The sequence below is a fragment of the Rattus norvegicus genome, chromosome 1 (genome assembly GCF_036323735.1).
Source record: "Rattus norvegicus strain BN/NHsdMcwi chromosome 1, GRCr8, whole genome shotgun sequence".
Taxonomy (NCBI): Eukaryota; Metazoa; Chordata; class Mammalia; order Rodentia; family Muridae; genus Rattus; species Rattus norvegicus.
The window spans coordinates 15,361,174-15,375,611 of NC_086019.1; the positions used below are offsets into that span (position 1 = coordinate 15,361,174).

The 14,438-nt window shown below is 45.3% G+C and overlaps 1 protein-coding gene across 1 annotated transcript; it reads left to right on the forward strand.

Annotated features, from left to right (window-relative positions):
- Positions 1-610: 610 nt before the first annotated feature.
- Perp (p53 apoptosis effector related to PMP22) lies at positions 611-13,057 on the forward strand. The gene is made up of 3 exons (NM_001106265.2): positions 611-928; positions 9,575-9,715; positions 11,645-13,057. Exons 1-3 carry the CDS (start codon positions 715-717, stop codon positions 11,869-11,871), a joined length of 582 nt encoding a protein of 193 aa, NP_001099735.1. The 5' UTR covers positions 611-714; the 3' UTR covers positions 11,872-13,057.
- Positions 13,058-14,438: the final 1,381 nt, after the last annotated feature.

Consider the following 14,438-nt stretch of genomic DNA (forward strand, 5'->3'; position numbering starts at 1 on the left):
ACTAACTGGGGCAAAGGGAACTGAAGTTTTCGACACCCGACACCAAAGCTACACACCCAGAGTAGGAGACAGCCTCTGCAACCTAGAGTGAGCCGTTGGGACCTGTTGATCACCCAGTCTGAACCATCGGAGCACAAAACATTTGCGTGTCTATGGCAGCAAGAGTCAAGGTCCAAAGGTGGATTCAGGCAGGAAGTGCAGTATCTCCCTGTGGGAGCCAGGGACAGAGGCTCCCAGATTTGAGCCCACAAGTCCTTACATTTTAGAGCCCGTCACTTATTCACAGGCCGTTGGGATGTCCCAGGCACCGTGCTTGGAGCTTAAGTGTAGCCTTAGCAATGCTCCTTTCACTGTGTACACAGGTAATTTAGGGCAGAGCACAGGCTGGAGCAGGAGTAGCCACAGGTGTGTGCGCTGGGCTGGTGGCGATCTGGTGGGACTGCAGGCGGTCGGAGGCACAGGCACGCCCACCCTGGCGGTGAGCCCGGGGCGAGCCTGAGCTCTGCAGCCCGGGTGACCCGGCAGGTTGGGGCGGTGCGCTCTGAGTCACCGGAATCAAGGTGTGGCCGGAGCGCCGCGCCCCCGCCGCCAGCCCGGGGGCCGCGTCTTCGCGGGAGCCGCCTCTTCCTTTAGTGGCGGTGTCGGCGCTCGCAGGACCACTCTCGGCCGCTGCTCCAGCCCCGCGTTCCTCCGCTCCGCGCCGCCACCGACGACATGCTGCGCTGCGGCCTGGCCTGCGAGCGCTGCAGGTGGATCCTGCCCCTGCTGCTGCTCAGTGCCATCGCCTTCGACATCATCGCGCTGTCCGGCCGCGGCTGGCTGCAGTCTAGCAACCACATCCAGACGTCCTCGCTTTGGTGGAGGTGTTTCGACGAGGGCGGTGGCAGCGGCTCCTACGACGATGGCTGCCAGAGCCTCATGGAATACGGTGAGTGGCCGCCGCCTCCGGGAAGCCCTTGGGGGCCTGAGCTGTGGTAGCAGCAGCTCGGGCCTGTCTTAAAGCGGTCATGGGGCCGGTGACCGTTTCAAAGTCTGCTCAGAGTTCAAACTTCAGAAGCAGCAGATTTGGGTGACCCAAATCAGGCCCAAACCTCAAACAGACTAGTCCAACTCATTTAAAAACAAGGGTTCTCAGTTACCAGTGCAAGCTGATGTCAAGCCATTGCAAAGTACGTATGAAAATAATCTGCCAGGGTGGATTCGTCTCATTTCATCTAACTTAACCTTTTTTTAAAAAAAATCTTATGAGAAAGTCCTTTCAGGCCAAGTAGGAGCAGTTATGATTCGATAGATACTTCAGTATCTTGGCTGTAGAGCTGTTTCATGTTCGCTCTTGTTCTGGGGAGTGGCCTTGGTTTGAAGAGTGGCTGTTAGGGAGCTTTATCTGAGTCTGACTTAAAATCGGAGAAGTAAACACTCCATTGAAGTGGAGTTGGCACTTTTAACACATTGCCTCTGCTAGGGAAAAGGCCCGATTTAACAGTCAGTAGTCGTCTTTGAAAAGTAGCATTTTGGGGCTGGGGATTATAGCTCAGTGGTAGAGCGCTTACCTAGGAAGCACAAGGCCCTGGGTTCGGTCCCCAGCTCCGCAAAAAAGAACCAAAAGAAAGAAAAGTAGCATTTTCTTCCTCACGCAAATGAGGTTCAGGGTAGAGACCCATAGTGACCAGCAGTGTGTGGAGAGCAAGGGGGAAATGAACCGTAGAGCCGGTGCAGGCTTTACTGATCAGTTTGGCCCCTTTAAAGGAAGCAAGTTACTTTTTTGTTTTTATTTTTTTTCCAGCTTTACCATAACTTGATTCTTTTCCTGAAGCCCAGGGCTTCTGCCAGGTGTGGTTTGGTTTGGGTCCTGGGCCTTGTCTGTGTAGCTTATTCTCCCTGGAACAACTTTCAGACAGGGAAGCAGGTAATAAAATGAGAAGCCAGCCGCCAATGTTCTTGCTTTCTTTAAGGCCCGTGCTCTCCCTAAAATACAGACGCAATCGCTTGGCTTACAGAACTTTCTATTGCTTCAAATCGTTTAGGTTCTTACAGGCAATGGGTTGTCTTGGAACAACCTAGCCGTTTCTTAAAATGCATTCAAACTCGGTCTCTTTCAGGGGACGTAAGAGGTGTGCTTGTAAGTTTTTAAAATAGACTTTGATAATTATAGCTCACTCCAAGGCTGATACAGCCCCAAAGAATACTCAGTAGCAGAAGTCAGCTTGCAGAGGCAGGATCAGCATTCTTGCTGGGACATGATTTGGCCCGCAGGGCCCTCTTGTGAAACACACACAATGCCATTTCAGTGTTTCTTGCCTTGTAAGGTACGCTCATCTTCTAGGGTGTGCCCGCTGTAACCTCAGGCTGATGCATTACTGTGTGGATGGGAGGGAAAGGGCAAGTTTTGTTTCCAGGTTGTTCCTTTCCCCACTGCAAGCAGACACCCATCTAGGGTGTAGTTTGTTCCAATTCACCATAGAAATCGGCCTTGGAAAACTGAGGTTTTCCCAAATGGATCTTGAAATCTTTTTTTTTTTTTTTCTGGAGCTGGGGACCGAACCCAGGGCCTTGCGCTTCCTAGGTAAGCGCTCTACCACTGAGCTAAATCCCCAGCCCCAGGATCTTGAAATCTTATTACTTTCATAATGCAGGGCCTGGTTCTCAGCTGATGCCTCCTATCTCCTTCGAAGAGGTAATTAAGTTCCTATAATGTGGTAGACAGCTCTTGTCCGGCATCCGGATACATATCACCAATGGAAGATGGGTTTTAGTGTCAGGCTGTGGAAGGAAATAAGAGCTGTGGTGCCCTCTTTGACATCCCCATCCCCTCAGCATGATAGACAGGGATGAATTAAAATGCTTCTTGCTCTGCCCACTCTGTGTGGATGGATCACTAGTGTACTACACAATTGTAAGCCAGTGGCGTGTTCTCCACTTTAGGGTGATTGTCTGGGCAGGCAAGAACACTATAGGTCTCCAGAAAGCTTTAACAGGGCCTTGCGAAGAACAGTATGCTTGTGTGAGCTCACACTGTATGGAATGATGTGTGCACTCCCACAGTGTGTGAGCACTGTCTTGGGTGGCAAGGAACAGGGTAGATAGGTCTGTTTAAACCATACCAACATATAGAACCGAGCATGTGTGCTTCTCCCTCTAGAACCCTTCTTGATGATACTTGGAAATAATGTTTATTTGAAGTTATTAGCAAAGCAAAACTTTCATTACAAAGCGTTCGATAACTGTGTTCTGCTGAGTGATATTCATAACATTTATTTTGGTAGTGAGTACCGTTCTTGGCAGTGTTGACCATAATACTAAATAATATGCACAGTTGGCTTATATTTTCCAAGATGAAAATGAGAATCTAGGTTTGCAATCGAAGTGATCGTTCAAGTTTCTCCTATAAGCCAAACTCAGAATTAAACTCTAGTGAGTGTACACACACACTCTTTTTTGCAATGCTGGAACCTTATTTTCCAGTTTAGAGAACATTGTGACAGGGAGTTATTTTAAACTTCAACAGACTTCAGATCCTGCCTCTGGCAAGCTCTGACTTGTCAGGGTGGAGGATATAGGGGTGAGGTATGCACTGGAAGGAGGGGCAGGAGGGGGAGAGGAGGAGGAGGAGGAGAAGGAGAAGAAGAAGAGGAGGAAGAAGAAAAGGAGGAGGAAGAGAAGGAGAAAGGCCTTGAAAAGTCAGTGGCTGAAATTTAAACCCTGAAGCACACCTCAATTTTACCAAAGACATCCCATGAAACCCTTAGTGTACACCCAGACACCACTTTACTATAAGTAAGAGGATCGGAGTAGCCTATGAAATGTTTTAAGATCATTAAGTGCCCTGGTTCCTAAAAATGCAGGACGTGGGGGAAAATAAGCACTGAGTCAATCATTTACATTAGGCTAAATTCACCAGAAAAGCCCTGATTCTGGGATGATGCTCTCGCAGCTTTGCAGGGAGAAGGGGAGTTTGCTGGTGGGAGGGGATGGGAGGTAAGCTGTTGTTATGAGGAAGTCAGCTTAGTAGATAGATTCCACGTGTCTGCATGTACGTATGTTCACATTCTTAACAGCGAATTTAAAGGCCATCCACTCCTTTGATGTACTTTAAAATGTACATTGGTGTGTAAACTCTAGGCATCAAGCCCATGGTGCAGGCTAGCCCACTGACTCTTTGTGCCAATAGCACCTGGAGAACCTCAGAGTCTTGGGGACTTCACTAGGTTCTGTCCTAGTAACACAGACTTCTGGACCTGTGGAACTAGAAAGGAATTAAGGTGCTGGAGTTCCAGTTTTCGCCAAAGCCCCACAATTAGTATCCACAATCAAGCAGCTTCCTTTTATGTGAGGCCTTAATGCTGGCCGTGGACAATGCTACTGGATACGTGCACCTCTGCTACATGGACTGAGAAATGTGCTCCCTGCCATTCCTGCTACCCAGCATTCTTCCATCCCATAGGTTTAAAAGATTCGAGGGTCTGTTGGCTGCAATAAGGCATAGTTTCTCATTCCTTTCAGGAGTTCTGTGAAAACACGGTGGTAAGGAGCCACCACCCTGCGGGGCTTCGGGAAAGAGTGTCAAGTGTGTAGGGTCACTCCAGCAGCTGGAACGCCTTGCCCGCGGTTCTCCTACCATTACTCTTTTAGGCCAGCCATCCCTAACTTCTACTGGATGACGACCTGGTCCTGTATACAATGCATTTTGTAGGTCTATTCTTAATTGTCCTCCAGAGTTTTGCAACTCCGGTGTTACAAATCAACAGCCTGGGAAAGTCACTGGATACCAGTGTCTCAATCCAACCACTCTTAGAATCTTCAGCGGAATAAGTTTCCCAGGAACAGGAAGCAGGGCGAGTTTGGGGCATTGTTACCGAAGCTTCCAAATGAATGTCAGACCCCTACCAGTGTCGTTGCCTTTATCTTCTTGTTGAATATGCAAAGCAATATTTTTATACGTCACATCCACCCATGTTTACCCACTTATGTGTAAAATCTTTTAGTTTTTAAAATATTCAGATTTTACTTCTGCCTGTGAATGGCATAAAGAACCAGACAGAAACAGTAAACATCGGATCGGAACTCTGCTCCTGTAGGTGGGACCTTTGATAATGCTCATTGAAGAGTGGATGTTCTAGAAAAGGGACCCCACTTTAGTTTGATGATACATTTGTACCCACAGAGTCTTGAGCAATGGAGTGGACCACTCAACTATTTTGGTCCATTTTAGTTCACATGTAAAATCTATGAAGAATAAAGCAAATCCCTAGGAAAGCATTAATTTGGGGGCGGGGAGGGAAACTAGTGAGTTTCCAAAAACCCAGATTAGGACTATCGCAGTATTCTCCCTTTTCCTTGGTTTCTTTCACAGCACAAACTTGCACAGAGTAGTCCTTAGAAAACACACTTACGCGTGCACAGAATGCACACGGGAAATAATGGATTGCTCTTTCGATGAGGAAAGGAAAGGAAACGAGGCATCCTGAAACACTTGTCTGTTTCCTTGGAGGCCTGCCTGCTTTTGTTGTCTGGGTCTAGTGAGTCACACCCGCACTACTAGGAATGATGGGAAAGTTGGGTGGTAAGGAAGGATACACTTGGGTTCTAAGCTGATGGAGATGATCTCTACCTGTGAGTTGCTGTAAGCCAGCAAATCACGAAAAGGCAGCAGCTTTAGGATGTGTTTTGAAAATGGATGCTTTTCCTTGGTGTTAGCGACCAAGAAGTAATGTAAAATAGGAATACGTCCCAGAGGCTGGCATACACTCATAGATGTTAAGTTCTCCTGCAACTGAATGAGATTAAGAGCACCTGAAATACAAGTATTTTAGCTTAAAAAAAAATAGTATACAGTGAGAATGCGATGCTAAAGCCTGTGTGACCAGCCGTCCTCTTCTCAGACCGTGTCAGGCCTTGAAGCCCCCGTTGAGACCTGGTGAGGCCCAGTCTCTCAATCCCAAAGTAAAATTGCCATTGACCTGAGAAGACACGTTGTCTTGCTTGGAGAGGTCTGTCATGTGTCAGCTGCGATCTTTAAAACCATGCCAAGATTTCTGTCTAAATGATAGCCGGATGGTTTCAGTGTGGGTGTTGCCCTACTGCAAGGAGCAGGTTTTACACGTTCTACAACCGGAGTGGCTTTTCTCAAGAGAAAATGTTGCTTCACTTTTCTGTCTTGATTTTCTTTACACTCAGCATTTTAAGTAAACAAGACATTATTAGCTAATTGATTTAATAGGGAAAGTGCCCCAGATGGTTCATTGTAAGCATAGCTTCACCTGTTGGAAGGAGACGTGTGCAGTAGGTCGCTATTTCTTTCCTGTAATTCTTCACACATTCCTGAAATTAAGTGTGGGTTATACCCCAGCCAAATGGCAAGAGAAAGAAGTCACATCAGTAACCTGTCCATATTCATCTAATTCCCTTCAAATGAACAGGTAAAGCGAATGCAGTATCATTACACAAAGCTTAGTTAGACTTTCAAGACAGTCTTGTGATTGTGGAAGTTCCGATATTAAAATATGTTCCTTGTCAGGGAATATTTCCATTTTTTTACTAAAAATTGTGTTTGAATTCTCAGTGCTTATGCAGATTTGTTGATTCTTCTGGCTTCACAGTGGGAAGTACATTTTGCTATTCTGAATGCGGTGTTTGATTTTTATTAAACCTAATGGCTGGCAGTAGCTGTATAAACTGCAAACAAATAGACTACTTGATCTCAGATCAAATACTGAAGTCTACAAGCTTATGAGGGTAGCACTGACTCCATTTTATAGCTCTCAGTCATCTAAATTCTTATGCTCAGCCTTCAGTATGCCCATAGAAGGGGCACAAGGGACCAGCAGAGAATGATGCGGGGAGGTGTAAAACAGAATATTACATTTCTGTTCATATACAGAGTCTAGATTTAATCCCCCTGCCTCCACACATTTAACATATGCTACATGAAAGCAAGAGAGACTGGAGGGGGAAGATGAGGAGTGAGGAGGAGACAGAATGCTGACTGTGAATGACTGTGAGCCAAGGTACAAGGCGCATGTACCGTGTATGTGTACATGTGTGTACATGTATGTGTACATGTGTGTACATGTATGTGTACACGTGTGTACATGTATGTGTACATGTATGTGTACATGTATGTGTACATGTGTGTACATGTATGTGTACATGTGTGTAGAAGTGTCCCAGTGAGGCCAGTTATCTCTGTAGGAACTAAAGCAAATCTATGCATTGAAGAACCACAAGGCTGCTAACAACTGAATTTCCTGGATCCAGTCTTTTAAGCCCTGGCCCAGGAGGTCTAGAGGAAGACATCAGAATCTGTATTTTCAGAAGTGGGCTATGGACTATGTGTACTTAAGAAGATCTGATCAATTAATTGTCTACCAAAGCATAGTCCTTTCCCATTTAAAAAATTTCCTTACACAAAGGACAAGACAAAGGGGGAGAAAAGAGACATGAATTATGTATTCTGGTTTTGGCATTAGTCATGTGCTTTTAAAACAAAACAAATGTGTTAACCTCGCTCTAAAATCTCTCATTGACCTGACAAGAAGAACAAGACTGGGGGGGGGGGGGTGTAAGAACTGTACCTCTCAAATTGGGTGTAATCGTGGGATGTCACACCCCTCTTGCCCCTCCAATGCTGATGGGTCATTTGTAGGAAAACATGGCATTTGGAGACCTTCTCCTTACTCATCTGTTATGCCCCAGTCAGTCACACACCCTGCAGGGAGCCCTGCCGGACAGGAGGCAGAGGGAGGGAGGAATGAATGGGGAGCTTGCTTAACCTCCACTCATCTGTTGCAGATGGGGATCAGACCTGGGTGACAGGAGTCTTTAGGGAGGACACAGACCCTTGCAAATGTGGGATGGGGTGAAAATCTGAGACTATGGGCAGACGTTATGGGAACAGAAGAGGAACTTTTTGGACAGGAAGGGCTGAGAAGTTTAAAAAGGGGGTGATTTTCACATGGGGGTGCTTATCCTGACAGCTTGCAGCCGGGCGGTTTTAGGCGGAGTTCACAGATAGACTGGTGGGAGGTTAGCAAGGAGCAGAGGCAGAGCCTAATTGAGCTTTGGCTGCCTCTAAACGCCTTGCTTTTCCTGAGTCACTGTTTGATTCTAAGCACTGAGATGACCAGGCATAAAGTGAGTGTGTTGTTAGCTGTGCTGTAGTTTAGTGAGAGGTAGGACCCAGGAAAGAGGTACATAACTCCCCTTTAAAATGAAGAGTAGAGTAAGAACATGCATAGATGGGTTGGGGATCTAGCTCAGTGGTAGAGCGCTTGCCTAGCAAGCACAAGGCCCTGGGTTCGGTCCCCAGCTCTGGAAAAAAAAAAAAAAGAACATGCATAGGTGAAGAGGCCAACAGAGTGTGGGATATGTGTACAGTAAAACTGCTGGGCAGTAAAAAGGAATGAAGCTCTAATTTACGTTATAGAATGGTTTGTCTTTAAAAAATGCTTCCTTTGGAGAAAGAAACCAGTCACACCAGGTCAGGAGGGTAATAGTCCAGTCGTGTGGAATATCTAGAATACACTAATTAGGAAGACAGACTAGTGGTTGCCACAACCTGGGATGGGGGTGTGGGGGTGGTGGGGGACAGAATGACTACAGATGGAAAGGGGTTCCTTGGGGAATGATGAAAATATTCTGGAACTGTTAATGGTGATGGCACCATAGCTCTCGGAATATAGCACAGTCAACACAAAACCAACACCCAACTGTGAGATCCTGAACGTGCAATAGGCGTACTTCATGACTTACAAGTTGTATCTTTTTAAACTTCTGATCGGGATTCCAACAGGCTAGAAAGCAAACTAAGTATTTACCATCTATGTATACGCTCGCTTCTAAATGAGAAACGAGGGTGGTGTGAGCCGCAGAAGTTGTTCTGATGAGTTGGTGCACGTCCTGATGCTAATTGCTAGCCCTGTGAAGAGAGTTGGATGTGAAGAGATGGGGAGTCAGGACAGGTTGAAGGATAGGGATTTTTGAATGACTTGTGCTTGTCTGCTGGACCTCCTCACTTGCAGAACAGAAGGACAGAAGTCTAGTACAGCCTGTACAGGTCTTCAAACCTAGAGGTCAATCTGTCTTATCCTAATTCTTTTTAAGATCAAGGCCAATAATGAACTCTGGTGAACTAAATTTCGAATGAAACCAGAGATTAATATAAACTAAATAACAAGCCTTTAAAGAGGAAGCATTTCTGAAAGAGTGTGTAACTTGAATTGTTCAGTATGAAGAATGTTTATCATGGTCGAGTAGATTAAAATCCGAGTGAGTTTTTAAAATGGATCTATTGATGTGGAAACAGAACCAAGAAGCTGGATTTACATTTCAGAGATGTACACATGTGCCATCAGATATAGGGGAGCAAAACACTTCAATAATATGCTCTACATGAATCACCAAGCTTCCCCTTGAAGTGTGGAGTTTCTTAAATATTCCTAGCCCTTTACAAAGTAAAACCCAATCTCTCCCTTCCCCCAAAACTCCTTCCTGGTAGGGAAAAGGCTGTGCTTGATTTGGTTGGCAGTTTTAGACTTGGCTTGTATGTCTTACAAGTGTCTTGGCCTCTGTCCTGCAGCCTGGGGCCGAGCAGCTGCTGCCACTCTCTTCTGTGGATTCATCATCCTGGTCATCTGCTTCATCCTCTCGTTCTTCGCCCTGTGTGGACCCCAGATGCTTGTTTTCCTGAGAGTGATTGGAGGCCTTCTCGCACTGGCTGGTAAGACCAAGTTACATCAGAGCTTCATCCATGCTTTCAGTGGGCATGGGTAGAATGTTCTATTCCATCTCTAGGGACAGCCTTCTGATCTGTCCTTAGAAGCGGGTCACCAAGTGCAAAAGTATCAGAGGAGATAGGAGTTTTAAGAATCTGGTGGCTTTACCTCCATGCCTTAGATGGTCTTCTGTTCTCTCAATCCAAGCGACAAGAGTTGTCTTCTGTATGTTCTCTCTTAAATATCCCCATCCACTCAAACCTACGCCAGAGACTAGCGGTGTGTCTGTCCTGTAAGTACAGTAGCATTCCTGGCCTCCTATGAGTTCCGTGCTGGCTGAAGAGACCTGAATATCCCCAGATGTTGAAGGAGTTTTGTGATCCGGTGATAAGGTAGAGTAGGGGAAGCCAGACTTAGAATCTGCAGCGTAGATCCTATGCCAGGTAGGTGAAATCTGCAGCAGAGAGCTGTGCCAGGGAGGTGACTCAGTCGTCGGTGATGTGAAGACAGATGCAGGTAGATAGCACTCAGAGGACACGTTTATTGATATAAGTCAAGAGCCTGGGATTTAGGAGTGAGGACTATTTGAAGTTTCTGGCAAACACCTGTCAAAGCGACATGGTCCCAGCAACCAGCTACATTCAGAGATGAAACTGAGTCAGTAAAGAGCTCTCCAAAACAGCCCTTTTCCAGAGGACCCAGGTTCAATTCCCAGCACTCACATGTTGGATCACAACCTCCTGTTACTCTGCCTCCAGAGGATCCAAGCCTTCTTATGGTTTCCACAACATGCGTGTGGTGCACTGGTAGTCATGCAGGCAAAACACCTATAAAAATAAAATACACGAGATTACAAAAGGAAAAGTAGCGGAACTTGGTTTTCTAAGGCCAGAGATGGTGTTGATAGGATAAAATCAGGTCTCACCTTACTTTTCAAGTTACCAACCAAGGACCACAGGACAGAACTCCAGACACGAACTCAGAGAGTCTACAATCTGTGTAGCCAGTGTTAGTACTAGGCCAGATGTCTCACAACTCCATGGGTCCCATAAAATCAAGCTTGAGCCAGGAGAATGATAGCAGGTCCATGTTATGAGAGGAAGGAATTGAGGGAAAGAAGGAGTAGAGGGGGAGGGAGAAAGAAAGGAGAGAAAGAGAGGGAGGAAGGGAGAGAGAGAAAGAGAGAGAGAGAAGGAAAGGGGAAGGAGGAAATGGGCAGGAAGGAGAGGAGGGAGTGAAGGAGGAGGAAGATAGGAAACCACTTTAATGTTTACCTGTAGAACTCTAGAAACAAGTTAAGATGGTGGAACCAGGGTGAGGACAAGCAATGGTTAGGCAAGTTAGATACTCATGTCACGCAGAGTGATTTCCCACGTGTTTCCTATGTGGATCCAAGGATCCGCTTCATGCAGCAGCCAGTCATGACTAGCTAGATCCCTCTAGGCCCCTTTTAGAGCGATTATCATTAAAGGGAGAAGCTATGGGAATGGGGAGATGTGCGTTCTGGCTGACTGTGATGAACACCATGACCAAATGCAACCAGAGGAGGGAAGCGTTCATTACACTTTGCAAGCTACAGTCCATCAGAAAGTGAAGCTGTAACAGGAGTTCAAACAGGAACCAGAGGCAGGGACTTAGGCAGAATTGGAGGAACACCGATTACTGGTTTACTCAGTGCCTAGCTTGGTTTCGTATGCAACCCGAGACTCCCTGCCCATGGGTGGCATCATCCACTCCAATCGTTAATCAAGAAAATGCCTCCTAGACATGCTCACAGGCCAATCTGATGGCGTCGTTTCTTTGGTCAAGCTCCTCACGCCTAGAAGAATCTAGTTTGTGTTGTGTTTCCAAACACTAATCCACACACTGTGCATTCGTTCATGTGTTTGTTTATTTGAACTTCATACTCTGAGCTTATTTCTTCTTCCCTCTAGCTGTATTCCAGATCATCTCCCTGGTTATCTATCCCGTGAAGTACACACAAACCTTCAGGCTTCATGATAATCCCGCTGTTAATTACATCTACAACTGGGCCTATGGCTTCGGATGGGCAGCCACGATCATCTTGATTGGTTGCTCTTTCTTCTTCTGCTGCCTCCCCAACTACGAGGATGACCTTCTGGGCAATGCAAAGCCCAGGTACTTCTATACATCTGCCTAATGTGGAGGGAGATCCTGAGAAAAGCCTGCTGCAAGATGCATGTGAGGAGGAAAGTGTTCTCCAAGGAGCAAAGAACCTATGTTTGGGCAGTGTTCATATGAGTGGAAATGCTAGAATAAATGCTAAAGAAAATTCTTCATAAATAGTGTTAAGTTTCATGTCCCTGTGTATGTCTTGCGGAGTTAAAAGAGACTTGTTTCTGTTTGCTCAGTATATGCTGACTTCTCCTTGCACCAATTCTGTATCATTTAAACTTCATTTGTTAAAGAGCATGCCCGGGAAACTTGCTAAGTAAGAAATGCTATGGCTTCTCATTTAATAATCTGATGAAGCTTTTGTTTTTCCAGAGAGAATGGGTTGTTTCTACAGGGAATGGGTTGGCTACAGAGCAGGAAAGCTACTGGCAAATTCCAGTGACCAAATATTCTGAAATTAATGTTTTTCTTAAACACACACACACACACACACACACACACACACACACACACACACACACGCCCTTTTTGAGTTTTCAGTTACATAAAGAAGCAGAGTGGTGTCCTACGTGAGCATCGATGTTTTGAACAGTTATTGTTTCGCTCAGCTTTGTGTTGATTTTCTCCGATATGCGGGGAAAGTGAAACATGGCCGTTGTCACTACTGAATGCTAAGGTGAATTTTACTCTTTTGACGTAGATTAGAGGGGTGGGTGTGGGAAGAAGCCATATTAACAAATCTGTACAGTGTTGCGTGTATGTTTAGAACCAGCGTAGACTAGATGGGAGGGTGGACTAGGCCTTATTCCTCCCGACCGATGGATGTGATGAGGTCGGGTAGGAAGGCCTATGAGGGTTACCATTCAGACATCCCGGGAGAAGACATATCAATGCCCCTCTCAGCCTTAACTGAGCTCTACTGACAGACAGCTAGAATAGATTTGAACTGTAACAGAAACCTAAATGTAATTACAAACCTGGTCTTCCTCGGTAAACAGACTTAACATATCTGTATAATACATACAAGGGGGAAATTTGGGAATGAGTTTCTCTGAATACATATTGGAAGGGCTGTTATTATTTTTTCTTACCATTTATACTCACTGAATGGAAACTAGCTTATTTTAAATATCAGAACACTATTTTGTAAGTTGCAGCCAAGACAATTGCAGTTTTCATGACCAGCTTCCCCAATAAACCAGATGTTCAAATCCTGCGTCTGATTCATAGTTTTTGTTTTTTGTTTTTTGTTTTTTGTTTTTTTTTTTGGTTGCTGTTGTTAATTCTCCATTCTGTACGGGGAATTAAAAGTGTTTTCAATGAGTAGGAGCGTTAGACAAAATGAAGTTTCATTTCCCACTTTTAAGTGTCTTGGTTTTGTTTAATTATTCAATCACTTTAAAAACCTCATCCTACAATTTTAATCTTGCGTATTGTGTAAGAAACTCACTGGCGTAAACCCTGTAAGTAGCTTTTATTGAATAGGATTACATTGCATTATTTGGGTTTGTGTTTAAAATTGATCAGCTTGTTGAACCCAGACGGAGATAACTCAGAATGCTTGTAAAGTCAGTCCCCACCTGCCCAAATTTGCTTTGCCATTTCTGTGCATCTTAAGTTTGAGTTAACCCTTCCCCCGTCTCAATTATATCTTTTGAAAAGATGTGTCAATGAACTCTCAAAGTCTAACGTGTACTTCCTCCTCAACGAGCAATTGTCTGTCAAGCTGTGCCAACAGGCGACTGACTGAGATTTTTATTGCTGGCAGACTTAGATACCCAGGATTCATTTGTGCAGTTTAGTTGAAGGTTCGTCTCCTGGCACCAGCCTTTCTTGTGATGGGTTCCACCCAGGGAGTGGAGGTGATAGTCTTTACTTTGTTTACCCCTGACTACCTTCTCATTCGAGTTGCCCCCCATCATTGGTTGAAAGTTAGTTCTCCCGCAGTGCCTGTGAAGTGTGAGGCAGGACAGCGGACTGCCAGGCAGAAGGATGGAGACGTTCCTCCTCCCTGCTCCTTTTGGTAGTTGGCAATGAGAGTGAATCTTACGCCTTCTATCTTATGCCTTTTGATATATGAGGAAAATATTCCACCACAAATTTAAGGTGGTCTAGAGATAATTTACACTATTTACTTGCAAATCCAACCTTTCTGCGACTGCTTGGGAATTTGAAGTGGTAATAATCCGTGCTAACGTTCCCATTTGCCAGTAACCGTGTAGCTATTTCAAGAACATAATGGATACAGAAATTAAGAAACTCAAGTCTGCTGTGCCAAGAGTGACAGATTACCCCTTCTGTAGCACAGAGACACTTTGTCTTTGAGTCTTGACCTGATCGATTTCCTTCCTTCCTCCCATCCACACTACACTGTATTTTAGTGATAAATGTTTTAGGGGAAATACAAGTTAGAGGGGGCAGTGAGGTGATCAGACAGCGGCCTTTCACCCGAAACACTAGAGAAAAAGATACAGTGAGTATCTTCACTTTCTCAATGTTCCATTTCTTGCATCCCTACTTAAGTACATGGGTCCCCCAGGCCTCAGAGGTTTAGACTTCCCACGACAGATCTTCCATAATAAACACAGGGAA

Coding starts and splice junctions, on each gene's coding strand:
- Perp (NM_001106265.2), top strand. CDS start 715: ATGCTGCGCTGCGGCCTGGCCTGCGAGCGCTGCAGGTGGATCCTGCCC. Junction 929..9,574: donor CCAGAGCCTCATGGAATACG/GTGAGTGGCCGC, acceptor TCTGTCCTGCAG/CCTGGGGCCGAGCAGCTGCT. Junction 9,716..11,644: donor AGGCCTTCTCGCACTGGCTG/GTAAGACCAAGT, acceptor TCTTCCCTCTAG/CTGTATTCCAGATCATCTCC.